This window comes from Photinus pyralis, unplaced genomic scaffold (genome assembly GCF_008802855.1).
Source record: "Photinus pyralis isolate 1611_PpyrPB1 unplaced genomic scaffold, Ppyr1.3 Ppyr1.4_LG3a, whole genome shotgun sequence".
Classification (NCBI taxonomy): domain Eukaryota; kingdom Metazoa; phylum Arthropoda; class Insecta; order Coleoptera; family Lampyridae; genus Photinus; species Photinus pyralis.
The window spans coordinates 5,012,322-5,038,906 of record NW_022170509.1 but is presented as its reverse complement, the minus strand read 5'-3'; the positions used below and the strand labels follow the sequence as shown (position 1 = coordinate 5,038,906).

Genomic DNA, 26,585 nt, shown 5'->3' with positions numbered 1-26,585 from the left:
GTTAGTTAATTAATTTTGTTTACTCTTTAGATTGCATTTCATGTTTTGGTATACCTGTCTTTTAATTTAATTATTTTATTTTTTGTTATTCGAGGCTTTTTGTGTTTAAGCGCCATAAAACAACCCTGGAAGCAGTGCAGCGTAACAATACCTTCATTCCTGTATGATACGTCACAATTTTAAAGCTCGCGTTTCCCCTTCTATGACCAGTCCCGCATCGCATACGAAGTACAAGCACAGAAAAGGTCATCAACAACACTCTCCATGATTCTTAGTGGAATAAGGGAAAACAACAACGTTGGAATCTTAGCCAATTTCCTTATATCTTTTGCTAAATGGACCATGTACAACATTACCATTAAGGACATGGAAAACGACAAACGAACACCGAACTTTAAAAGTATATTTATTAACCGGATAGAGAAAAGAATATTAATGGATTTAGCATGGCACAAATCTAAAGACTCTATGGAAAGCTTTTCCGCGTATTGGTGCATCAGGAACGTGGTGTGCTCTGCTCCCTAAATAAAGAAAGTACTTTAACGTGGAGTGAACATTGGGAGGAACGGTAGTTGTGTGCAGCTGTGATCTGAATATGTGGCTCAGGGTGAAGTAAAACGTACATTTTTACAAGTGTATTTTTCTTTAGGTTAATGAAGTAAGTCAATGTTCATTTGTGTGTAAGTTTTGAATTGCAAAGGTGTAAGGTTATGTTATGGTGGTATTTTAATTTGTATCTTGATGGGTGTAATAAATATAATTGATGGTGTTGGTAGTGGTGTGTATTTCAACAATACGTCCTTTACATGGCGTCATAGTATCATTTCAAGCGTATATTCGGCTAAGTTGTATGCGGTGTGGCAAGCGCTCTAATGTGCGAATATATTACTAAAACAGAAGTTGTCATATGCACAGATTCACTTAGTACTATTAATGCCGTTATAAGGAGACACATACCGCTAGACCCACTAGTTACCTCAATAAAAGAGACGTTTATACTACCTTAGATCAATTAATTTTAAAATCTTTCTAATGTGGGCACCAGCACATGTCGGCATATAGGGAAATGTTAAAGCAGATTGTGATGTATGCAAGCCTCGAGCAGTTAACGTTGGCACGCCTGCAACGCTGGGTTAGCATGCATATCGTTGTAAGCACGTTTCATTTTATAACGTATCTGTGTCAATATAAAATATCTTTCTTCAAACTATGGGAGCATTGATGAAGTTACTACTCAATGTACGGACTGGAAAGCTTATATAAAAAAAGGACATTCTTAAGTAATTTCAAAAGAAATGTACGGCCATGGAAAAATGATTATAACCTATCAAAAAGGGAAGAAGTAGTGTACACAAGAATACGAATAGGGCACACTCGTTTGACACACTTACACCTTCTAGGTAGATGTGGGCATAATATCTGTAGAATATGCGGGGTACCTTATACATTGCAACATCTCTTAATATGTATTCACAAATGAAAGAGAGAATTCGAACCTGGATAAAGAACTGAGTAAGATTTTAAGCAATGATCGTAGAAGTATTGCACGTTTAATACAGTTTTTAAAAGTTATTAACATGTTTAGAGAAATTTAACCAGTTACCGTTTTCATGTCAAATGGCGCAAGACCTCAGCAGTCGTAGCCATAAACCTAAAAATAATAATAATAATAAAAATAATAATAATAATCGTACTCAACCCAAACGCAACAACCTTAACAGCACTACAGGCTCACAAAATACTGTAACGTCTCCACCAATAACCCAAGCAACCACACAAATACAACCTCAAGAACAAAGAAACACAAGAAATACAAGTAACGCAACATGCACTACAAAGACAGGTCCACCCAATAAAGTTACACGTCTTAGCACAGTTAAAAAACATAAAACTCATTCTTCACAGAAACACACCACGTTATCACAACCCACTCGTATACAACCCAAACGCAAAAACCTAAACAGCACTACTAGCTCACAAAATACTGTAATATCTCCACGAATAACCCAAGCAACCACACAAATACAACCTCAAGAACAAAGAAACACAATAAATACAAGTAACGCAACATGCACTACAAAAACAGGTCCACCCAATAAAATTACACGTCTTAGCACAGTTAAAAAACACAATACTCATCTTTCTCAGAAACAACCCACTCGTATTCAACCGAAACGCAACAACCTTAAAAGCACTACAGGCTCACAAAATACCGTAATGTCTCCACCAATAATCCAAGCAACAACACAAATACAACCTCTAGAACAAAGAAACACCATAAATACAAGTAACGCAACTTGCACTACAAAGACAGGTCCACCCAATAAAGTTACACGTCCTAGCACAGTTAAAAAACGCAATACTCCTTCTTCTCAGAAACAACCCACTCGTATACAACCGAAGCGCAAAAACCTTAACAGCGCCACAGGCTCACAAAATACTGCAATATCTCCACCAAAAACCCAAGCAACCACACAAATACAGCTTCAAGAACAAAGAAATACCATAAATACAAGTAACGCAACATGCACTACAAAGACAGGTCCACCCAATAAAGTTACACGTCCTAGCACAGTTAAAAAACACAAAACTCCTTCTTCACAGAAACACACCACGTTATCACAACCAACTCGTATTCAACCGAAACGCGAAAACCTTAACAGAACTACATGCTCACAACATACTGTAATATCTCCACCAAAAACCCAAGCAACAACACAAATACAACCTCTAGAACAAAGAAACACCATAAACACAAGTAAGGCAACATGTACCACAAAGACAGGTCCACCGAATAAAGTTACACGTCCTAGCACAGTTAAAAAACACAAAAGTCCTTCTTCACCTAAACACACCACGTTATCACAACCCACTCGTATTCAACCCAAACGCAAAGCCAAAGAAACACTTACACAATAAACTCTATTTAATAAAATTACAGGAATTATTATAATGATATTTTTGTTTTGTTTTCTTCTCTCCTGATAGCGTTGACTATTGTGGCCATTAATAGCTATGTTGGTAAGTATGAATTACATACTATCCGTAGATTTCCAATGCGAGTGTGTGAATATTTTTTTTTTTTTCTTTTTTTTCTTTAGAACCCTACATAACTTCACCAGACACAGACACAGACACTAATCGTTACTTGATTTTAATCCGTGCGATTAGTTAACCAGGCTAGACCTGAGTTCTCACAAGAAACACCGACCATAATAATAATAATAATAATAACTAAAAAACACAAAACTCCTTCTTCACAGAAACACACCACGTTATCACAACCCACTCGTATTCAACCCAAACGCAAAGCCAAAGAAACACTTACACAATAAACTCCATTTAATAAAATTACAGGAATTATTATAATGATTTTTTGTTTGTTTTGTTTTCCTCTTTCCTGATAGCGTTGGCTATTGTGCCCATCAATAGCTATGTTGGTGAGTATGAAATACATACTATCTCTAGATTTCCAATGTGAGGGTGTGAATTTTTATTTTATTTATTTATTTCTTTTATTTTTTTTTAGGACCCTACATAACTTCACCAGACACAGACACAGACACAGACACTAATCGTTACTTGATTTTAATCCGTGCGATTAGTTAACCAGGCTAGACCTGAGTTCTCACAAGATACACCAACCATAATAATAATAATAATAACTTGCTACATATGGCATATAAGTCTGCTGTGCAAAGTTTCAACCGAACAGGTTCAAGCGTTTGGCAGAGACAGAGAGACGTGACCCCAAGAGGTCATTGGATTTGACCCATTTTCAATAGGCTTATTAGGTACTTGTGGCATATAGATCACTATACCTCTTGTTGGATTCGTTAAGTTACCAGCTATGATTTAATATTCTGATTCGTCTAAGAGCAATGGCCATATAAACGATATTTTAAATTGTTACATTTTGCAAAATACTGTTAATTAAAAATAAGAACTTTTTGAAAAATTCAATTTTTAGGGAATTTTTTAAGAATTAAAAAAAATGTGCTATTTGCGTTTGGCCCGCCCATCCGTCCGTTCGTCCGTCGGAACCTACTTCTTAACCGTTTTGAACTACTTCTAGGGGAATGATCCTAGAGTCCTGGATTTTTTGCAGTAGGTAGCCTATACCTTGAAGATGTGCCAGACGGCCATCAAATTTCATTGTCTAAAAGGGGGTCCCTCCCACGAATTATTTTCTGAGATGCTGTTTTTGAAAGTAAAACATGCGTAACTGGGGGGGGGGGGTACACACATGTTTTACCCTTCATGGTATTCTAATGAAAGGTCTCATCGAAATAAATTGGTTTGTGCAAACTATAACTTTCCCGTGCGACTCTTTTTCGAGATCAGTGAGCGACGGGGGCCTGAGGAGTGGGGGGGGGGGGGTTAAAAATTAATTTTACTTTCATTGTAATCTAATTAAAGGTCTCAAAGAAAGGAACTGTTTTCTACCAACTACTGCGTTTCTTTAAGTCCTCTTCTCAAAGTATGGGATGGAGGGAGGGGGGAAATGGAACTAGTTTTATCCTTCATGGTACTCTAATGAAAGGTCTCAACTCAACGAAAGGAATTAATTTCTAATAACCATAGCCCTCCTCCTCGACCTCTTATCGTGGTCGGGTATATTCCCTTATACCTCAAGAACGGATTGTCGGAAGAGAGTACTTTGTGCGGCGGAGCACCGATGTATTGAAACCAGCTTAAATTACGTCGTGTTTCCAAATCTAACCAATAATTACGTTCCAAACATTAAATCCAAGTTTTCTTTGAGGCCTATTCATTCAAGTTCAACAACAGCAGTGTTTTGTTTATTTATTGTTTTCCATGGCATGATATGATCTACTTTTAATAGGTATTAAATATGATTATTAATTTAACTTTCATAGTGAATTTTTGAAGATGGCCTTTGAATATGTTAAATTACATCTCAATAATACAAAATGTACTGCAGGGCGTTTATTTATTAAAGTACGTTTAGCAGCCTTACATTGCTATAAAGAGAACAATTAGTCCTTTTTAAAAATGGCAAAGTCAACTATAACTACCATTTAAAAAAATTAAAGTTTGCAGTATAACTCAAAAATTGCAAGATCTAAAAATAAATTAGCATATTCATCATGTTAAGTAATAAAATGTCTAAAACTTTTATTTCGGTCATTTTGTTGTATTTCTAATAATAACGATTCTACAACAGTTAAATGAAAAATCACTAAATGTGTTTTTCGCTCATATCTAGTGAACTGTTGATTTTTTTCAAAAAACAAAAGAATATCTTAAACAAGCTGTTAAAACGACAACTCTTTCCTCATTTAACCGAATATGTATGTCTTATGGTTTCCGAGATCCCAGTGCTTAATAGTTATTAAGGTATCAAGGGCGTTATGAACTAAATAACGCCCCAGGTCAACAGTGTAGAACCCGAGGGCCTCTGGCCCGAGGTATACGTTGACCGTGGGCATTGTGTAATGTGTTCATAACGCCCGTGGTGCCTTCAACGTTTTATGTCATACTTGATGATTTTCCAAGAATTAGCGGTGCCAGATGATTAAAAGAGAAGATAATGAGAATCATCAAAATTAAGTTATCCATGGTCGTAACCGAGGTCGTAACTATGGAGATAGTTTTGTCAAAGTCAAACATTCCTAAAACTGTCTGAAAAATGGCAGACGAAGCGTCTCATTTACCGGCACACGTTCTTGCGCGAGCCGCAAAAGCGAATGAAGCCATAGTGTCACAAAAATCGAAATCCTCTTATGAAAAAGAGTACGCTACTTTTGCAAAATGGATGGTGAGTAATGCTGTGGAAACAATAAACGAAACCGTTATGTTGGGTTACTTCCGAGAGTCGGTATGTTTAAGTAATTTTATTAGTCATTAAACGGAAAGGTGATTTACACTGAGAGTCATTTTCTCCCAATTCGCTTTGGACGAAATTTTCAATGCTACGTAAAGGGTTAGGTAATGGTAAAGAAGAAGATTAAGAGTTTCGAAAAATTTGTGCAGGTACAAGGGTAATTAAATCAAGTTCAGAAAAATCGTACAAAAAAATCAAAAATCCTTACTCGCGTACAGATAGTCTTTTCTTACAGAAGCACCTGATCCGCAGTATCTGATGTGCAAAGGAGAAAGAAAAATGTATGGGTATGGTGCGGTGTTCTCTGGACAGTCCCAGAATTGTTCTTTTTACTTCAAAGAATAACAGTAGGATAATGCGACATCAACACAGTTCGTTTTATTTAGTTGTTGAAAATAAAAAGTTCGTACAGATTCATTTTTCCATATTTATGGGATTTACAGAAATAACGCCCGTTGCTACGCATAATTGAGGTTGTCATGGTGGAGTGCATTATTTGTCATTTAATGTATCTTGATTTAGGATTATTATAACTGAATAATAATCAAGTATGACATAAAATGAATAAAAACTCACCCTGTATATGATATGTGCACAATTTATACTTGTTTGTTTCTTGGGCCGTTTGGGCATCGGTATCAACAGACGAATTTTTGGGGTTAATTAGTAGGCCAAACTCTACAGAAAAACATCATTAGATGCTTTCACGGAGTAACGAATTGGGCTATCAGAAAACTCTATGACAATTGTAGGGAATTATGAATTGAGTTAAAGGCTATGAAGGACAAACATTTGTGGGTCTTTTGGAAATAACCCATTTATATTGGATACCTCGAAAAGGACTGCGATGCTATTCTGACCCATTGCAATTAGCTTCCGCTACACAACTTGTGTAGTGTGTATAAGTGCAATTTAAATAAATACCACCAAAATTAGGTCGTATTTTCCTTAAATTGCACATTCCCACGTTACTTTAATATGATCTAAATATGGGAAATACCAGCTTCCGTACGATACAACGACACCGGACACATTCAACAAATGCGAAATGAGTCACTATGTGCCGGTATGCGCAGTGCATAAAAGCCAACCTGTGCGTGCTCTGTTTCGAGTTTCCCAGTTCCTTGCCAGACTTTCTTTTCGTCTCTCTTGCTCTAACGTTTTCGTTAACGCCAAATTTCTGATTACGCATGCGGTTGTAAACTGACGGCCTTCATTAATAAGAAGGTTCCGTCGATTTAATTTGATTGGGCTGGTGAAATAAATAGTAAAAACTGCAAAAATGGCTTTAAAAGCTCAAGTGGGCCACAGTGAGTACATTTTTTATAATCTCCATAAGCTAACCACACTTGTAACAGTGTTGTTATCTCGATTCATTCATGATTCGGTGATTTCACAGGGCAAATCGTTAGTAGGAAATCTTGCCCTCGTGAATATTTATTCATATATATTTACATATTTGAGAATATTTTAAACACGTGGTTTCTAATACGATTATGTTTAATTTAAAGCAATGAGCAGTTATCGATTTTAGGTGTATTTAGATTTACCTACACCATTTTTACGTTAAAGGGGAATTTTGACGTCACATATGTCAATATTAACCGGGAGGCGTGCAACCAAAGTGTTTACATTCAATCAAACCTAACTTTCTAATTTTAATTTGGACTCATTTATTGGTAGTAACTACATAAATATCATGACATGTATCGTATCAATGCATGTTATTTAGACAGGCATTTAATTCGCAAAATGTTGTTAATTACAATAAACGAAGGTGTGATATTTTTATCCTCCGTTAAATTTACTGGACTAGTAACTTTACTTCCTATGCTTATATATATGCGCTTCCATGACTAGTGCTGGTTAAGTAGATTTAACGGACTGCCAGGTATTTTATTAATACAAGTTTGACCATACAAATATAGAAGACTCAAGACTATCATTACTATCAATAGGTTGTTGAAAAGGTCGCCTCATACATTTCAAAATTTAACCCTACAGTGACTACATATTTAGACCTCCACCGTTCTCATGCTCTTGTTACCTTCTGACAACACTCTTATGAAGAATCAGTGCTAACAGTCTACTCCATAAGTGTTGAATGTATCCAAAGGGCCTCTTAGTAAATGAAAATAAACTTACTTTTTATGTTATTTTAAACTGTTATTACAGTTCATTTATTTATTTTTGGTATGTACATTATTATAAACTTTCAAAAATGTAAAAAGCGTTTACTTTACTTACTATATTTTTTGTAAATTTTTTTATAGTAATAATTATTATTTATATAGAGGTATAAAATTATAATTATTATTCACAAAAAGAAAGATTTATTCCAAAACATTTATACATTACCATTTTCAAATATCTCCGAACAAAGAAATCAAGGGGAGTCAAGTTGGGAAACCATGGTAGCCATTCTATGGCATCTCCTCTGCCAATCCATTTACCAAGATAACGTCTAATGAGCCAGCCAAATTCTAATGTTACGGAACTCCATCTTGTTGAAAGTGTACATTTTCTTCGTCTTACCAGCATGTCCCCTTTGTCATGTACTTGACTCTTCAAAGAATTTTTGCAAAATTAGGATATTTATTAATTCTTTGGGACATTAACTCGCAGAAGGCAACTCTCCTATTCTAATTATTGTCTTCTGCCAAATTGCTGTAAAACGTGTACCTTGTATGGAAATAATTTGTTTTTTTTTAGAATTTTGTGAACTGACCCGGAAGATACATTAGTCAATTTGGCGACCGTTGGAATTAATGACGTAGGATTGCAGAAAATTGTAACTTTTTAGCGCATCTTCCAACTCATGTGGGAAGACGCTATTATGACCACTTTCTCCCACTGTCTGCCCGTCGGAGACCTTAACCTCAACCTTAACTACTACAGTTTTCAAGAGATTTAATTCGTTCTTTTTGCATTCGGTAGCTTATAGCTTTGGCAACCCAACCAAAAAAAATCTTGACGATTAATGTGCGCATGTGCAGACTGCGAGATGTCAACTTTAGTAAAAGCAAACATATTGCATATTTTAAATATCAAGTGTGTGCGAATGCGCAGACTGCGAAATGCTACGTTTTTTAATTTATAAGAATATTTAGGTATACCTTAACATATTTTTCTTTGTACACATAAATAGTCTGAATTCATGGAAAATGTGAAAATCTTTTTTTCTTTTTTTTATTACAGTTGCACTGAACAAGGTGTCAGTACTGTACCAAGGGTATAAAGTGTATCACCAGGGAACACACCTCCCAACAGCACACAAAATTTTTAAAATTTGTGTTCCTTTTTTTCGCTTTTCTTAGTTTTACACTTTGATCCTTGACTAGCCAAAGCTCACACAACGTTTGCTCAATTTTAGCGGTCATTTTGGACTAGGAAGAACCGGCCTTGAGCCTTGATCTACACCACAGTTTGATTTAGGAAGCGATTAAATGCATTGATAGATAAACAGAAAATTGCGTTTGTTGGTAATCATGGACACTACTCAGGCCACTATTTATGTACACATGTAAAAAAATTGTAATCCAACTTTCATGTTTGTGGCCGAATTTTTCTGAAATTTTAACAGAAGCTGTTACTATTATTTATAAAAGCAAATTGTGCGTCCATCTAAAAAACATGAGCCGCGCATGCGCTTACTACCCAACTTGATTAATTTATTTTAGGTCGAAAACTAAAAACGAGTTTGGCGTATGTAACTAATTTTTTTGTTTCATTTTTTCTGTGCAGTACACTGATCACTTTGTCGCCCTTATTAAGTCATATTTAACAAATAGAACTTTGTATGTTACTTACAATGGCTACCAGTCCAACAAGTATATAGCTACCTCTGGAGTTCCCCAAGGTTCTAACTTGGGTCCTCTATTATTTCCCATATTTATTAATGATTTATGTGAAGTAATATCCTCGACTGTACTACTGTTTGCCGAGGATGTAAAAATCTACTCATCAATTTATACAATTTCTGATTGTATTACTCTTCAAAATGATTTGTTTGCAATCTACAATTGGTGTCGAATAAATTACAATTAAATATAGACAAATGCAAATCTATGTCGGTAACGACAAAAGTACATAAAATTGATTACAAGTATACAGGGAATTGTATTACTTTATCCCAATGTATACGTACGCGCGTTCTGGGAGTGTTATTTGATAAAGATTTGTCATTTAATGATCATGTTACAGAATCTGTTGCTTCTGCGTACAAAATGTTAGGCTTTGTAATAAGAAGCACAAGAGACTTCCATAATATAGATGTTATAAAGCTTTTGTATTTTAGCTTAGTTCGTCCTCGACTGGAATACGCCGCAATTATTTGGTACCCCCACTATAAATATTATAAAAGCTTAGTTGAAAATATCCAAAGAAAATTTTTGAAATATTTATGGTTAAAGCAGTTTGGTGCGTGCCCCTGTCAAGGCTTTGACCATGGAACATTATTGAATAGCTAAAATGACATCTTGCGAATTTAGGAGAATTATAATTTGTCTTACTTTCTTATATAAATTACTAAACAATATTACTGATTGTCCTCAACTTAGCATGTATTAATTTTAGTGTGCCTAGGCTTAGTAGTAGACAGTTTGATGCATTTTATGTCTCCCAATCTCGTACAAATTTACTACCTAGAGCTCCTGTCGATTTAATGTGCTCTAGATACAATCTTATCTGTGATTTAGTTGATACCCACAACGACTCTATAAGTCACATCTTTATAGAATCTGCTAAGAATGTATTTGTACTTCATTAGAGTTTTTTGAAATTTTCAAATTTTTTGTTTTTGTCAATTGTATTAAAATTAATTAGATTTAATTTACTATATACTTAATTTTTCTTAAGCATTATGGTTAGCATGCTATAGCTTATGAAGGTTTTGTCCTGTTATTGGTCTTATGCTGTTGGGTAAATATATGTTAATATTATTATTATTATTATTATAAAAGGATGGGACTAAGGATTTTACCTAGGTTTTGGGGATTTTCTTACGAGTTTGTACAATTTTTCAGAAATTCTTACTCCAAGATGGCGTACCCCTAAATGGAGTTGGCATTTGGGATCTTGGTACCTTTCAACTTAAAAATATTGAATACATACTTAAATTTGAATGCAAATGTAAACTGTACTTTTTACCTGACATCAAAGAAATAGAAAGATTTCAAATTAGTCTGGCGCGTAGAACGTATGGCAAATATGACTTTACTTTGATTCAATGCATACACGACCACTTTTAAGCGACGCAAGCGCATGTAACAAAAAACTAGATCCCCACTGTGACTCAATTTTTTTTACATGCTTCTCTGCATATCATTGTTAAATATTCCAATAAACATAAGCTCATGATACCTACTTTGTATTATATAGAAGAGCTATTTTTAATTCATTTATTTCAGAAATAATGCAAGAAGTGATCAAACACAAAGGGCCTAAGAAAAATGGACCAATTAAGCATGGAACTACGGAATGGAGAGTGTTAGTAGTTGATCAATTGGCAATGAGAATGGTTTCGGCTTGTTGTAAAATGCATGATATTTCTGCCGAGGGAATCACATGTATGTAATTAATTTCTTGATATCATTGATGTTGCATATTACTATTTTGGTGATATATTTTGTAGCACCAATATACAGTCAGTGCTCAGTTCCATACAAAAGAACTCCATTTCCAATAACGTTTTTTTTAAATTAATTCCATTTGCAATTTCCATAATTATCTTTATATTTTATTAATTTCATGCTTTACCGATAGTGGTTGAAGATATTGCCAAAAAAAGAGAGCCGCTTCCATCGATGGAAGCGATTTACTTAATCACACCCTGCGAAAAGTCAATTCATTTACTTATGAATGATTTCGAGACCCCCCGCCCTATGTATCGTGGCGCCCACGTATTCTTCACAGAGGGTAAGTATTTGTGCATCGAAATTCTTTACGTGACATTTTTTCTTTTTTTTAATTTTGGTTTTCTTCAGCTTGTCCTGATACCTTGTTTAATGAGCTAAGCCATGCTCACGTTGCCAAGTATATTAAGACCCTAAAAGAAATCAACATAGCATTCATTCCTACTGAGCAACAGGTATCTATTTACTAATGGTAAAATGAAGCTTTTGCTATTAAATGTATAATTCTTGTCATGCTTTGCCAAATTTTAACAATTACTAATCAATGCAATACTTTTGTATGGTGTTAAAGGCGGACGCTAACATTACTGTTTACACAAAGCTACATTCTATTAACAAACACTTTCCTGATTCACAATTTATATTATCGATGTCTCATAATGACTATCACATTGGGATATGAGACGCCAAGTGTGCAAATATAAACCTTATGAAATGTATACAAATGTTTTAGGTGTTTAGATATAAAACTTTAAGCAGATATGTGAAAAACTCCATTAATATACTTTCTTCATAGATATACAGGGTGGAAATTTTGTCTGGAACACTGAATACATCTTCAAAAAGACTAGATCAAATGTTGTCTTGAAAATCACTCAACGCCGCTTTGTAGAGCTCAAATAGTGGCAATAAGAAAGTGCATTTTATTTTTTTGTATCTGTTCAAAAACGCCAGAAAAAATAAAAACTAAATCTGCATTTCTGGCATATCTTCGGACCTTTTTGCGTGAGTTTAAAGTTTTATCTGGTTAGATGTTTATAAGAAGTTGTTATTGGACAAGAATTAAGTGGTTCTTCGGCAAACAATGTCACATATGAAATAAGCGACGCAAGTGGTTGTCAGTTCTGGTGGCGTAAATGGAATTTTGAGTATCGTCCGGAATAACTGTATGTTGATTTTATTAGAGGAGGTGGTTTTTGCTTAAATAGCAAAAATTGAGTATAGAGCTGTTTTGGTTTATTTTGAAAGAGCGTATTTGTCTATGACGCTAAATTTGGTATCAGTAGCCGAGCCGCCTGTACAATTTTGAACATAGAAAACGTAATCCTTCTCATATTAGTTAAAGAATGTAAAAACAAGTTTAATGTTGTGAAGAAGTTTTTACTATTGGAATTTTGAGTTTAAAAAGTTTGTGTTTATCAAGAATGAGGAAATAATTGGTCTAAGTTTTAAGTGAAGTTTGGATCTTGTTGTGTCGGAGCCCAGTTTGTGGTCTGAGTGAGAATTTAAAACGGAAAAAAAAACTTAATTGTATACTTTTAGGCAGCTAGGTAATTGTCCGTTGAGTGTATAGTGACATCATTAAAGTGGGAGATACCCACACCTACAATACGAGGGGTAAGGACAACATTTCCACAAGGAAGCACCACCACTCTTTCTATAATAAATCCCCCTATATGATGGGTTCACAATTGTTTAACTTGTTGCCGTTAGAGTTCACCACCTGCAACCAACAATCATTTAAAAATAAAATATCCTACAGGATAACACGTTTTATTCTGTCAAGGAATTCACAGAGTTCATGACGGCTAGATTCACTTAAGCAATCCACTTGCTAATTTATTTATTATATGTTCACTCAATGTTGTTCGTACCTGCACGTACAGTTTGTTATTTTTTCACTCTGTATGACGTTTCAATGGCTGTGATGCACAGTTTCAAGAATAACGATCTTATTATTATTATTATACATTGCTCACAGCATGTCCATTTGACTCCACAAACGTACACCACTGACCAGACCAGATTCAGTGTTCTAGGCAAGTTTTCCATCCTGTCTACTTTCCCGCGCATCCTTTCCGTCTGATATTGCGGTTGACAAAAATCACGGGGGCAATAGCCAATAGTACATTTATACCACTTGCATGTTAGTAAGGGAGGTATTGCATTGGGGTGAAAAATGGCCCCCAGTTTTAGAGGAAATAACACGTTTTGCAACACTGGGAATTTGAATCAAACAACATCTCGATGGTGTCTGTCTGCCTGTCTGTATTTTTATTTCCGACTAAACGACAACCGATTGGAACCAAACTCGGTACACATTATCTTAGATATAAAAGGAAAATCTGAAAAGCTTTTGGCCAGAATCGCGCATACGTAGACGTGCGAGTGGTATCTGTTCTAGCCACAGGAAATTTATTTATATAGGGTGTAGAAACAGTTTAGGCACCATAAGGATTTCAATGCTAATTTCTTTATATGGAAACCAAGATGGAAACATTTTCTCCCCTAATTTAGTATTTGCGTAAAAATCGAATTTTTGTTTCAATAATTTCGTGGCACCAGTGATTCTTAGTAAAATCACTCGTACCATGAAATTACTGAAACAAAATTTAGATTTATAGCTATAATTCCAATTTATGATTTCCTTACTTTGGTGTAAAATAATAAGGGGAGAAAATATTTCGATATAAAGAATATAGCATTGAAATCTCTATGGTGCTTAAACCATTTCTACACCCTGTCTACGTTACTGTTTCCACAAGAAGAATATTTGAAACATTTTAGCTGGCGTTATGGGACTTCTGGTTTTGGATCTGGACCCGTTCTCGTAGCCCCACCTCATTAGCCCAAGGATATACCAATTTTTTTGTATCTACTATGCTCACGGTTTGTGCTTCTTTGGTTTAAAAAATATTTCAAAAAATGAAAGGAGGGGCCAAGTGGGCGCTTATCCAAAAAAGACAGACTGTGAGCATAAGAGCACAATTAAGCACAATCGAAGTATTGTGCGTACCATCGTTTCATTATGATAAAGTTTAATTTTTTGGAGGGTTAAGCGTTCTCTTAGCTCCTATTTGAATTTTTGAAATTTGTCTAAAACCGAAAAGGCGCAACCTGTAAGCATCAATGCACAATAGAGCACAATTGAGGCACTGGGTTTATTTTTGGGGTCAAATGGGTGTATAAGTGAACGGACCATAAGTAGTAACAGGTAGACTGACTGTCAACTGTTTTAGTGATACTATTAATTTATTAAAGGAGAGAAAAACAGTCAGACTCAGATTACACCTACACAAGGCAGTAAAAATGCACTGTGAACAAGTCTTCTGCAGAAAAATTGAGCGTTCGGAATTTATAGAAGTGGTGTCTATCTAGTGTAGTACAATCTTTATACAAAGTTGCACTAGTAAAATGTGCCATATTGAAGCAATTATAGTGTTTTTACTTCAAATTACTCCAATCTGCGTCTGACTTTTTACCTACCTCCTAGACATGGGCTTAGACAACTTCTTGACTTTCTATTTTTTCTTTGTGGTGGCGGTACTTGCATACTATGCTTTATAACCTCTTCCTTTACCACTACTCCCTTTAGGTAGATATGTGCAACTAGAAAACACCATTTACCTAACTTTTTTTGCCAGTACCAATAGCCAACTTGCACTTGCACAGTTATAACATAACTTTGTGTTTAGGTACTTTTACTTTTCACCTAATTAGGAGCCTCATTATATAAGTTGTCACAGAATAGATTAGCCAGAAAATCTAACCCGAATTAAAGTTAAATTTTTTAATGTAAGCAACTTGCATATCATAATAAAATTGTGACAGGCATACAGATAATCACTATCCCATAATCCCATTTTTACGGTGTAAATAAATAATTGATTTTTTTAATTGTATATTTTTAGCTGTTTCGATCTTATTTGTTAACCTCTACAGTCTACATTATTGAAACCTATTCACTTTTTAATTTTTTGTCAATGTTGCCATCTTATTAATTTTTTTCCGAATAATTCCACTAAGCAAGCCCCACTTTGTGATGAATTATACCTACCTTGTTTTTTGAAGTTACGAAATAAATTTGAGTAATAATGTTAATTCGAGTAAAGGGCAACACTTTGATAATGAGAAAGTGGGATTTAGTGATACAGGGTGTTCACAATGAACTGGTAACATTTTCGAATTTCAAAAGTTTTTCTTTTTTCAAATGGAACTACCACTATTTTATTTCGTTTTTCAATAGTCTTCTCCATTTTCTTCTACTTTCATAAGGGATGCTCTGTACCTAAACCACATAGATTTTAGGATATTTAGTATTTTTCAAAATACTTACCCATTAATTAATTACATGTTTATGCAACAGAGTAGGCAGTGATAATAAAAAACAAGAGTGGCCGAAAGTAAATAAGTGTCACAAATTAATTATTTGCTGCAAGTATACTCTCTGTTTCATATTACAATAAGATTTATTAAAAAAGTGAATTTCAAAAAAGATTGAATTAGTGCTTTTAATTAATTTTACTACAAAACAGAGAGTTCACTTGTAGCAAATTATTAATTTGCAACACTTATTTACTTTTGGACATTCTTTTGTTTTTTATTATCATATCTGTAACTGGGCGCAAGCCTGGTGAGGGCGCAGAGCAACTTGGATAATAAATAAAAAATTAAATTAATTAATGAGTACGTACTTTTGTGAAAAATATTGAATAAGCTAAACTACGAGGTTTAGACACAGAATGTCCTTTATAAAAAGTGAAGGGACCTCAAAATACTATCGAATAGCGAAATAAAATAGTAGTAGTTCTATTTGAAATAAAAATAGTTATGGCACTTTGAAATTTGGAAATTTTACCATTTCATTGTGATCACCCTGTATCACTAAATCCAACCGTCTCGTTATCAGTGTTGCCCTTTATTCGGATTAACATTATTATTCAAATTATTCGAAAAAAATAAATGAGATGGTAACATTGACAAAAAATCAAACAGTAAATGGGTTTCCATGCAGAAGTTAACAAATGACATTGAAACAACTAAATAATATACAGTGTTTTATTTTAAAAAATTGGTTATGTATTTAAACCGTACAAATGGAACACCCTGTGCATTCAAAAATAATTTCTCTAGATGCGCATGTTCACTTGCTGTCGAAATATGGAAGAATGAATTATGTCAATAGGAAAGATTTATAACATTTATAAATTACTAAAATGCTCTCGTCAATTTTTGCCAAACAGATTACAAATAATTTCACAGCACAACTATCTATAGTTGACATTTTACCAGGTATGAGCTAGGAAAGACCGACCCACAGTTGCAGGACCCTGTAGTATGTTTATTGGTTTGAAGATTATTGCGTATTGCATTATTACGTGATCAACATATTTTTCATGAAAAATAATCCCGCGTGAAAAATAATATGCAGTTTTTTTTAATCTATTAGGATTTAACATGTATGGTAGATAGTCCAGGAAATAGAGACTGAAAATGGACCATTTCCTGCAAAACGAGAAATAGTTCCAATTTTTTTTTGCATGTCATGAAAGAATATCTGGTGGTTAAGAATCCATTTTTTAGTTTTTCAATCATATCTTTTTATAGGTTCATTTTACAAAAAAATATTTTTATCAGAAATTGTAGACTATACAATTCTACACAACTTTTATACACACCACTTTTTTGAAAAATGTTTATTAAAAACGATATCGAGAGTTGCTTATATTTTTAAGAATTCTGAAATTTCTATGTAGATGTTTTAACCAAATTTCATACTTTATCCCTATAATTCAGAGTTTTATGAGAAAATATCTTGAACTTATCGTTATATAAAGAGCGTTGAAATATCTATTCCTACCTTCCTACCGCGCGCGCGGGGGGGGGGGGGGTGAAACTGAACTGAAGTGGGACAAATTTTTTAATTTCAAAAGTATATTACAAAGTGCTACAATCTCACAGTGATTCAAATATCCTCACTAGCAAGGGTTGCAAGTTTCATTATTATGCATCCCCTTTGGTAAGGGTGCAGAGTAGAGGGATTTATACCACAATAAATTCAAGATATTTTGTCGTAAATCTCTTAATTATAGAGATAAAAGTATGAAATTTGGTTAAAACATCTACATAGAAATTTCAGAATTCTTAAAAATATAACCAACTCTCAAGCTCTATATCTTTTTTAATAAACATTTCACAAAAAAGTAGCGTATATCAAAGTTATGTAGAATTTTATGCTCAACAAGTTCTGATAACAATATTTTTTTCTAAAGTGAACCATTAAAAAGACATGATTGAAAAACTAAGAAACCAACCAAATTTCAGTGGTTTTGGGGGTGGTACGGGGGAAGCACAAGGGGTGGGAGGTTGAAAACTTAGATTCTTAACCACCAGATGACTGTCTATGACATGCAAAAGAAATTGGAACTACTTCTCATTTTGCAAGTTAAAACCCTCTATTCCCTGGACTAAGAGGAAAAGGAAGGATTTATGAAAAACGCCTCCCTGTCTGCGCAAACGCATTTCAATGTTTCTATTTAGTAAGATTAATACTTAAAATGTTTATTGCCATATTACCAATGAAAATGAATTCAAAAGATTACCCCAAGCGTTATGCGCATGCGTTTCAAAATTCGGTGTGCGCATGCCCAAATTACATGTATGGTACAAGTTGTTCTGCTTTAGACCTACAATATCCTCAAAAAGTGCATTTAATGTTTTTTCTATAACCAATTTTAACACTAACCACGTAAGGATAGGCAGAGTACCTTGATTTTTCCTATAGAAGATAATTCCATGAATAACTTCAGCGCCATCCACGGTCCCTCTCTACTTTAGATGGTCAGACGTTATAACGACCAACTTTACCAATAACACCACAACGATAGCCAATTTTTAGTATTATTTCATGGATGGTTTTGTGCGCAATAATGAAAAAAACTGCATGTCATAATATTGATGAAAAGAATAATCTTACAACTTGTAGATGGTGACTCACAGAGGTTTTGTGCAAACCAACGATTCACTTTTTAATTCAAACTGATTATTTTTATTACATTATTTTAACGCTTAAGTTTATCCACATTTCTATGCACGTTTATGGTCCAAATACTGCAATTATAATTTGATCCCACTATGAAACATTTTGCGTACATACTTTTACTCTCTTTTAATTGATGAATATATTACGTATGCAGTGTATGTAGAGAACCCGGAAACACCCTTGAAAAAATTAATGAATCAGATAGGTTTGCAAAAACCAAAGTGTGAGTGTATTTTGAATATTGATTTCTCGTTTCCATTAGAAGGGTGCTCCTGGGATTAAGATGACAACTTTTATATTGTCATTGTGGATGAGTCATTTTCTTAATCTTTTCTATTTCTTCTGATAGTCTGCCCTGAGGAACTTTTCAATGAATTGTGCAAATCTTGCGCCGCTAAGAAAATAAAAACATTAAAGGAGATCAACATAGCCTTCTTACCTTATGAATCACAGGTGTGTGAAGTTGTTTGCATGTTTAGCTTCTATTCTTTTCTCTTTATTTATGTAGTAGTGGAGTAATGTACGATATTGTCTATTTTCACATTTTTATTATAGGTATTTTCGTTGGATTCTCCGGGAACATTTCAATGCTTTTATGACCCATCACTTGCCGCCGCCAGAAATGCGAATATGGAAAGGATGGCGGAACAGATAGCTACTTTGTGTGCTACGTTGGGCGAGTACCCTTCAGTCCGTTATCGAAGGTTTGTTTGCACTTACTGCAATGTGGGATAATGAAAGTCATCGTTTTTAGTGATTGGGAACGAAACGTTGAATTGGCACAATTGATTCAACAGAAATTGGATGCGTATAAAGCCGACGAGCCGACAATGGGTGAAGGTCCTGAAAAAGCCAGATCTCAATTGCTTATTTTAGACAGGGGCTTTGATTGTGTTTCGCCTTTACTCCATGAGCTCACCTTCCAGTCAATGGCTTATGATTTATTACCTATCGAAAATGATGTATATCGGTAAGTTAAATACATTTTTAAGGATTACGTAGTGTATTATTCAAATGACACAGCTATGAGGCTTCCGCTGGTGCTGTTGAAAAAAAAGAGGTGCTATTGGACGAAAATGACGAACTTTGGGTTGAGCTTCGTCATCAACACATTGCAGTAGTGTCGCAGAGTGTAACAAAGAATTTAAAGAAGTTTACCGATTCAAAACGTATGACACAAACAGATAAACAATCCCTAAAGGATTTGTCCCAAATGATTAAGAAGATGCCTCAATATCAAAAGGAGCTGTCCAAGTATTCTACTCATTTGCATTTGGCAGAAGATTGCATGAAAGCATACCAAGGTTATGTTGACAAGCTATGCAAAGTTGAACAGGTTAGTTGTGAATATTTCTAATCGGAAGTTTGATCTTATTTGTGTAGGATCTCGCTATGGGAACAGATGCGGAAGGCGAACGAATTAGAGATCACATGCGTAATATCGTGCCAATTTTGTTAGATCCCAAAATTACGAATGAATACGATAAAATGCGTATAATCGCTTTATATGCACTCGCCAAAAATGGAATTACAGAGGAGAACTTGTCAAAATTAGCTACACATGCGCAAATTAAAGACAAGCAGAAGATTGCAAACCTTCAGTATCTTGGCGTGAATGTTATTACAGATGTAAGTCATCCTTGTTGACACTTTCATTTCAGCTGTTATTGTAGGGCAGTAATCGCAGAAAGCAGTATACGGTTCCTCGCAAGGAACGCATCACCGAGCAAACATACCAAATGTCTAGATGGACGCCAATCATTAAGGATATAATGGAAGATTGTATAGAGGACAAACTTGATCATAAACATTTCCCATTTTTGGCCGGAAGAGCTCAAACTTCTGGGTATCATGCGCCCACAAGGTAAATATGTGCACACAATATCATCAACATTTGGTAACAACCCAAATCTGAAACAAGTAGATTTTCAGTTAGGGTAATTTGCGTTGTTAATGCATTGGCAAAGTCGGTTCAAGTGTGTGCTGTTGTAAAATATGCAGAAACCAGTCGATTAGTTAATTACTTGAATAACTTTAAAATCAATTGATTGTTTAATTGATCATCTTTTTGATTTTTGGTTATATAATTAAACAATTATTTGAGATACTTTACTTACAAATAATTGACAGGCAATTGAACTTACCTGTGAAATTTGATAGCAGTGTGCACCAAATCCTAGTCATGTTTAAAAGAAGGTTGAATGGATCCCTCATTATATACAGGGTGTTACATATAAGTATGTAAAAAAAATTGAATGGGAGAGGGGATCAAAACAAGCATTGTTTCCAAATAAACCAAGGGTACAACGTGTTTCGTTTGGGAGCTACTCCCAAAAAAGTGGTGAAATTTGCATTTCTTCTTTAATTTTTTTCTCAGTAACCATAAGAGTTGGTGGCATGGCTTTGAATAGGTTTTTGAGTATGCACGAACAGTGGCGGCTCGTAAGCTGCGTAGAAGGTAGTGCCAAATTGTGTCCCCCTCCCCATTATTGTAATAGTTACAAATTTTTGTTTTCATATTATTCCAGTTATTTAGATTTTGAGTATAATTCGAATATTTATAATGCAAGTGACGGAAACAAATCTATAATAATAATAATAATAATAATGTTTATTCCCACAAAAACAACTAATAGGAAAACAAAAATAAAATAAATAAAGAAAATAAGAATAATGTGGGAAAGGACTGCATTCAGTGTAGCAATACCCTGATCTTCCATGCAGCCCTGTCAAGCATAATATAATAGCAACACATATATATATATATATCAGTAACACCAATGAACGAACACTCACCACGCATTAAGAAAGAAAGAAAAAAAAAAAAATATATATATAAAATAAGAAGAAATGCTACAAAACCTATAACGGCAATGTATTTGATATTAGCAACTGGCACATTTTAGATTTGAATGATGATGGACTGAGCATTTTGAGAGACCGCGGAATAGCATTATATATTTTTACCACGTTATACGAAAACGATTTTTCAAAATAACGGGTACTGTGGGTGGGAATATCTAACAGACCCCTATGTCGTAAAAACAAATTATGCACATCCGTGCGGTAACTTAAACGGTCAAGCAAGTATCCAGGAGTTTGGAAATAAAATAATTTATGATAGAACACAGATGAATGCAATATTCTCCTTTGATGCATATTAAGCCACCCTGCTTCCACAATTTTGTGAGAGATGTGATCCCTACGTCCGATACCGTAAACAAATCTTAAGCATGCATTTTGCACTCTTTGGATCCTCGTCGCCGTGACTTGTTCAATACATGCCCCATAGACTACATCACAAAAATTAAAATGGGACAAAATCACAGAATTAGACAAATGCAATTTAATTTTAGGAGTAAGAATATTTCTATTGGGGTGCAGTTTTCTTAGAGTCCCAAACGCTTTGCTTACACAGGCACTGACATGCTGTGTAAATTTAAGATCTGCATCCATGTTTAGACCCAAATTACGTGACATGTTCATTACAGGCAGCAGCACATTTCGGAGATGAATTTTAATAAAAGGTTCCCTAGCTAATTTACGACCGAAAATAACAACCGCAGATTTTGTCGAGTTAATGTGCAAATTGTGGTCTAGAGCAATATCAGCCAAAGTATTTATCTCCTTGTTCACTATTTCAACGGCTTCGTTCAATTTAGCAGGATTAAAACTATGATAAATCTGCGTATCATCCGCATATTGATGGTACAGATTACTACAAATGGAATTAGAATAAATAATATATAAAAATGGTCCCAATACGGAACCCTGCGGAACACCCCGTCGTATGTCAAGTGAAGAGGAACGAGTATTATTCACAAGAACGCTCTGCCGCCTACCTTGAACATAAGAAGAGATTAATTGTATAGCCGTAGAATGAAAACCGTAGTGATGTAGTATTCTAAGGAGTAGTTTATGGTCGATAGTGTCAAATGCCTTTGAGAAATCGAGTAAAACTGCTATTGTGAGCTTCCCTGAGTCAGTTGCCCGTATGATATCATCCGTGATATTTAGTAGTGCAGAAGTACAGCTGTGACCTTCTCGAAATCCAGATTGGAACTTAGACAATAAACGGTTGTTTTTGAAGTAATCACTAATTTGAGCCTTCATTACCTTTTCCAGGACCTTGGATAAAGTCGGCAAAATACTTATTGGTCGAAGGTCCTTGTAGTCTTTAGGGCATCGATTTTTAGGAATGGGTCTCACAAGTGCAGTTTTCCAAGCTGTAGGGAAAATATTAGAGGATAGGCAGACATTGACAATGTGGGTTATATAAGGAACCATGGACGGACAACACATCTGAATCATTTGAATATTGATGCCATCAGAACCAAAAGCTTTAGACTTAATCCCATTGAGTATAGTTAACACTGTTGTATCATCAACAGGAGTGAATGTAAATATGGTGGTGACATTAGGATGAATGGAGTTATAACCATTAGACGAGGTATGTATGTTATTCGAAGGAACAGAGTTAATGAAATAGGAGTTTATGTCATCGGGATTACTTAAGTGATGTGGGATTGTAGAATGATTCTTCTTGTAAATATCTAAGTTATTAATTGCCCTCCACAGAGATGTTTTATGATATTTAGCTAAAGTAAAATTTAAGTAGGCTTTCTTTTCATTTTTAATTGAAACGGACACTAGACTTCTAAGAGATTTGTAATACTCAAAGTGCCCAGCGATTTTGGTTCGTTTGTAACGTTTATATGCACTATCTCTTAATTTCATCATAAATTTTACATTACTAGTTAGCCATGGTAATTCCGGTTTGTTAAGAAGTTTGGTTTTAAGGGGGAAATACAGATCAAAAATATAAAGCAAGATGCCAGAGAATGTGTCAACCTTATCATTTACACTAGGTAACATATATATTTCATGCCAGTTGAGTTGAGACAGTGTTAAATCAAAATATTGAGATACTTCATGAAAATTATAGTAGTCCCTATAAGTGAGTCTTGACATAATTGGACGGTCACATACAGTAGTTATGGAGCATGTTATGAAGTTATGGTCAGAAGCTAAATGAGAAAGTGTAACCGCAGAGAACAAAACAGTCTGCGGATCGGACACAAGAATATGATCAATTAGGGAGGACGAAAGTGCTGTTACCCGAGTTGAATCTTTAATTATTTGTTGTAATCCGAGCGCATCCAACATTGATTTATAACGAACGACACAAACTTCTTCAGATTTCAAATAATCAATGTTAAAATCGCCCAGCACATAAATATTCCTATGAATCGGTAGAATATTGCACATCGCATCCTCAAACTCCGCGATAAAATTTAAAACATTGGTATTGGGAGGCCTATAGACAACACCCACAATAAATATTACCTTATTTTTATCAACAACTCGTAACCAAAGCTGCTCATACGTTTTAGAAACATCTTGTTCTATAAAAGTTGCTTTGTAGTTTGATTTCACGTAAATGCCCACTCCACCTCCTCGACTGCCACGATCCTTTCGTAAAAAATTATAATTTTCAATTGCAACAATATGCGAGTCAATACCATTATGTAGCCAGGTTTCACTAACTGCAACAAAATCAAATTTATTCATCCTTACATGTTCAGAAAATTCAACAAAATTTTGGTGAGCGACCGCACATTGATATGAGCAAATGTGGTATTACTCATAATTCGTTCACAGGGAACTAATTATAGGCACAATTTAATTTGCGCTTCCACCTAAATACGCAAAGGAAAAATACAACCAATAATCGGTTTATAATACATACCAAAAATTTGAATACTGAATATTCTACACAAAGAAAAAAAACTATAGTTCGTTATATACACACAAATGAATGTAGCATCATTGCTGATTAATAATAATATAGATTTTACATTTGAATAAAGAAAACACACAAGAAAAAACAAGTAATCTCTCAAACTCAATAAAGGGGTTTATCTTCACTGCTAAGCTCACTACACTAGTTCGAATTATCAAAACTGTATAGCTTCACATCTGCATTAACTTTGAATAGTACATTTCCATCTCTTGTCCAACAATTCGATTTCCCATAAACACCTTGGAGCTCCATGTACTTTTTATGCCTTCTAGCAGTAAGATCCTCTCGTAGAACCAATGCAGTCCCTTTAAGTTTACTTTTTGAACTATATACCAACTGACGAATACGATAATTGTTAAATTTAATTATTATGGCACGTATTTTATTCGGCGATAATGCACCTACTCTATGTGACCTCTCAATATCGTTAATAGTTAGATTTAAATTTAAATTATCATTTAAAATATGGATTACTGCTTCATCCGTATTTTCATTCTGCAATTCTTTGACCCCAAAGAGACGCAAATTACTTCTTCGGCTCCGTTGTTCCAAATCATCAATTTTATTATTAAGCAAAGTAATGCTTTTTGCATTATTCTCGCATTTAAGACATATCCTTCATAAAATTATCTAACTTATTGTTAAAATTGGTATTAAGATTAGATATACTGTTGTTGATACCTGCCAACTCCTTTTTCAATTCTTCCATCATATCTAACATACTTTCCATTGTGCAGAAGCTGGACTGACTTGATTGCGAGTGATCCTCTGGTAGTTGCAGGCCCTCTTTTTCTTTACGAGTTACAGATCGCGTTTTAAACATTTGTTAACAGCCGCACTTGTATTAGGATTATCTGTTGTGGTAGATAAAGCCAGTGAACCTTTCACCCGAAATCAATTTATATACACTGATAAGTTACAATTTAGTAGGTAATCCTTACTAATATCACTATACACAAACAATGCAATATAAAAGTACAATTTAAGGCAGGAGCACAAATTATGCGTGTTATTCGCTTGCCGTCATACTACGCTCCTAGCTCCTTTAATTTCTTTGGAGACTTGTTTCAAGTATACTTCAAGTATGCATTCCAGTAATTCATTTTGTGTTGTTTTAGATGAGAATTAGCGGATTTTTTTGACAAAAAATCGTATGGAGTGTTACTTTTTTCACGTTTTGTACTATCCGTTTCCATGGCGTTTAGTCCGATCTATAAACAATAGCAACATTTTATTTGCAGTTTTATTAATGAGGCCGAAGTATCATTTTCAACAATAGTTGTACAAATAACTATTCAAATCTTTATCTAAACAAGTACTGAAATTTATTAATTCTCTGAATCCCTACTCCTTTATTTTCGGATTTATCGCTATTGTCCTGTCCTCTTTCAGACGCATTTCGTTTTCTAACAATATTTAAGTCCGGTAACGGCCTGCTTAATTGCTTTATTTAAAGTCTATCTTCCAGAGAATGCATGGAAAAAGGTTTATTTAAATGATTTTTTAATTTGTGTATTTTACGTAACAATTAATCCGGGAAGTGTAATCTTACACAGAAGTAAAAAAAATTGACTTATCACGACTGAAACAAGGAAAACGGCGCAAAGCATACTTAATACACGTACACATTATTCTTGTGTTATTGTATTATTGTGCTTATGAGCCAAACTTCTGATGGCTCAAGTTCTATGTATAAAACGCTACTTCGGTTTCGCTCCTCCCACCCCTCTACTCCCCGCGGAAGTCCACACTTGTAGGAAAATACAAGCCAGTTTCAGTTTGGCACGGCTCGACCGTATTTGAAGTCCACGGATAAGCACAAATGAATTCTTCTTGGTACCTAATTTATCAAATCATTTACTTTTTTGTTTTAAGTTTTAAAGCACAATTATGTACTCTAGTGAGCACAATTAATAATAGTTAATTATATTTTAAGAATTGATAATTAGCAGGTTCCTTGAGGTGGTGCCATGGCTCCTTGGCTCTGGATAGAGAGCCGCCCCTGTGCACGAAAGGGCGCATCCCTAAATGGGAGTGCTAAAAAATGTTTGATTTTGACGCAATTTGGTATTGGGGGTTTTTGAACATAAAAATCACGAATATGAAATTAGTTTTTGAAAATTCGAAAAAAAAATTCCACTGCAATTCTTCACCGGACAACGAAAATGGAGAGAATGCCACGAAATTCGTTGTGTACATACTTGATGAGTTAAGGAACAAAATTTTTTTGAACAGTTTTTAAAAATCACTTTTCAAACA

The 26,585-nt window shown here is 34.6% G+C and overlaps 2 protein-coding genes across 3 annotated transcripts; one reads left to right on the top strand and one right to left on the bottom strand.

Annotated features, from left to right (window-relative positions):
• The first annotated feature begins 6,950 nt into the window (after positions 1–6,950).
• Positions 6,951–20,414, top strand: LOC116165667 (protein ROP-like). Of its 2 annotated transcripts, none has more exons than XM_031480297.1 (9): positions 6,951–7,158; positions 11,257–11,415; positions 11,612–11,764; positions 18,873–18,976; positions 19,079–19,227; positions 19,278–19,493; positions 19,547–19,859; positions 19,907–20,152; positions 20,197–20,414. In XM_031480297.1, exons 1-9 carry the CDS (start codon positions 7,131–7,133, stop codon positions 20,389–20,391), a joined length of 1,563 nt encoding a protein of 520 aa, XP_031336157.1. In that variant the 5' UTR covers positions 6,951–7,130; the 3' UTR covers positions 20,392–20,414. The 2 variants fall into 2 exon arrangements, with proteins under 2 accessions (XP_031336157.1, XP_031336156.1); XM_031480296.1 differs by lacking the exon at positions 18,873–18,976 and adding an exon at positions 11,833–11,936 and having other exon boundaries at positions 6,953–7,158.
• Positions 20,415–22,728: 2,314 nt separating this feature from the next.
• Positions 22,729–25,149, bottom strand: LOC116165733. Its single transcript, XM_031480397.1, has 3 exons — positions 25,008–25,149; positions 23,375–24,069; positions 22,729–22,749 (listed from the first exon to the last, which is right to left on the bottom strand). Exons 1-3 carry the CDS (start codon positions 25,147–25,149, stop codon positions 22,729–22,731), a joined length of 858 nt encoding a protein of 285 aa, XP_031336257.1.
• Positions 25,150–26,585: the final 1,436 nt, after the last annotated feature.

Bases quoted from the DNA above. Each gene is read 5' to 3' on its own strand.
- LOC116165667 (XM_031480297.1), top strand. From the start codon at position 7,131: ATGGCTTTAAAAGCTCAAGTGGGCCACA. The intron at 19,494-19,546 runs GTAAGTTAAATA...CAAATGACACAG, and splicing joins ATCGAAAATGATGTATATCG to CTATGAGGCTTCCGCTGGTG. The intron at 19,860-19,906 runs GTTAGTTGTGAA...TTATTTGTGTAG, and splicing joins AGCTATGCAAAGTTGAACAG to GATCTCGCTATGGGAACAGA.
- LOC116165733 (XM_031480397.1), bottom strand. From the start codon at position 25,149: ATGTTTAAAACGCGATCTGTAACTCGTAAAGAAAAAGAGGGCCTGCAA. The intron at 24,070-25,007 runs GTATCAACAACA...ATTTTGTTGCAG, and splicing joins ATTGAAAAAGGAGTTGGCAG to TTAGTGAAACCTGGCTACAT. The intron at 22,750-23,374 runs GTTGACACATTC...TTTTCCCTACAG, and splicing joins TACCTAGTGTAAATGATAAG to CTTGGAAAACTGCACTTGTG.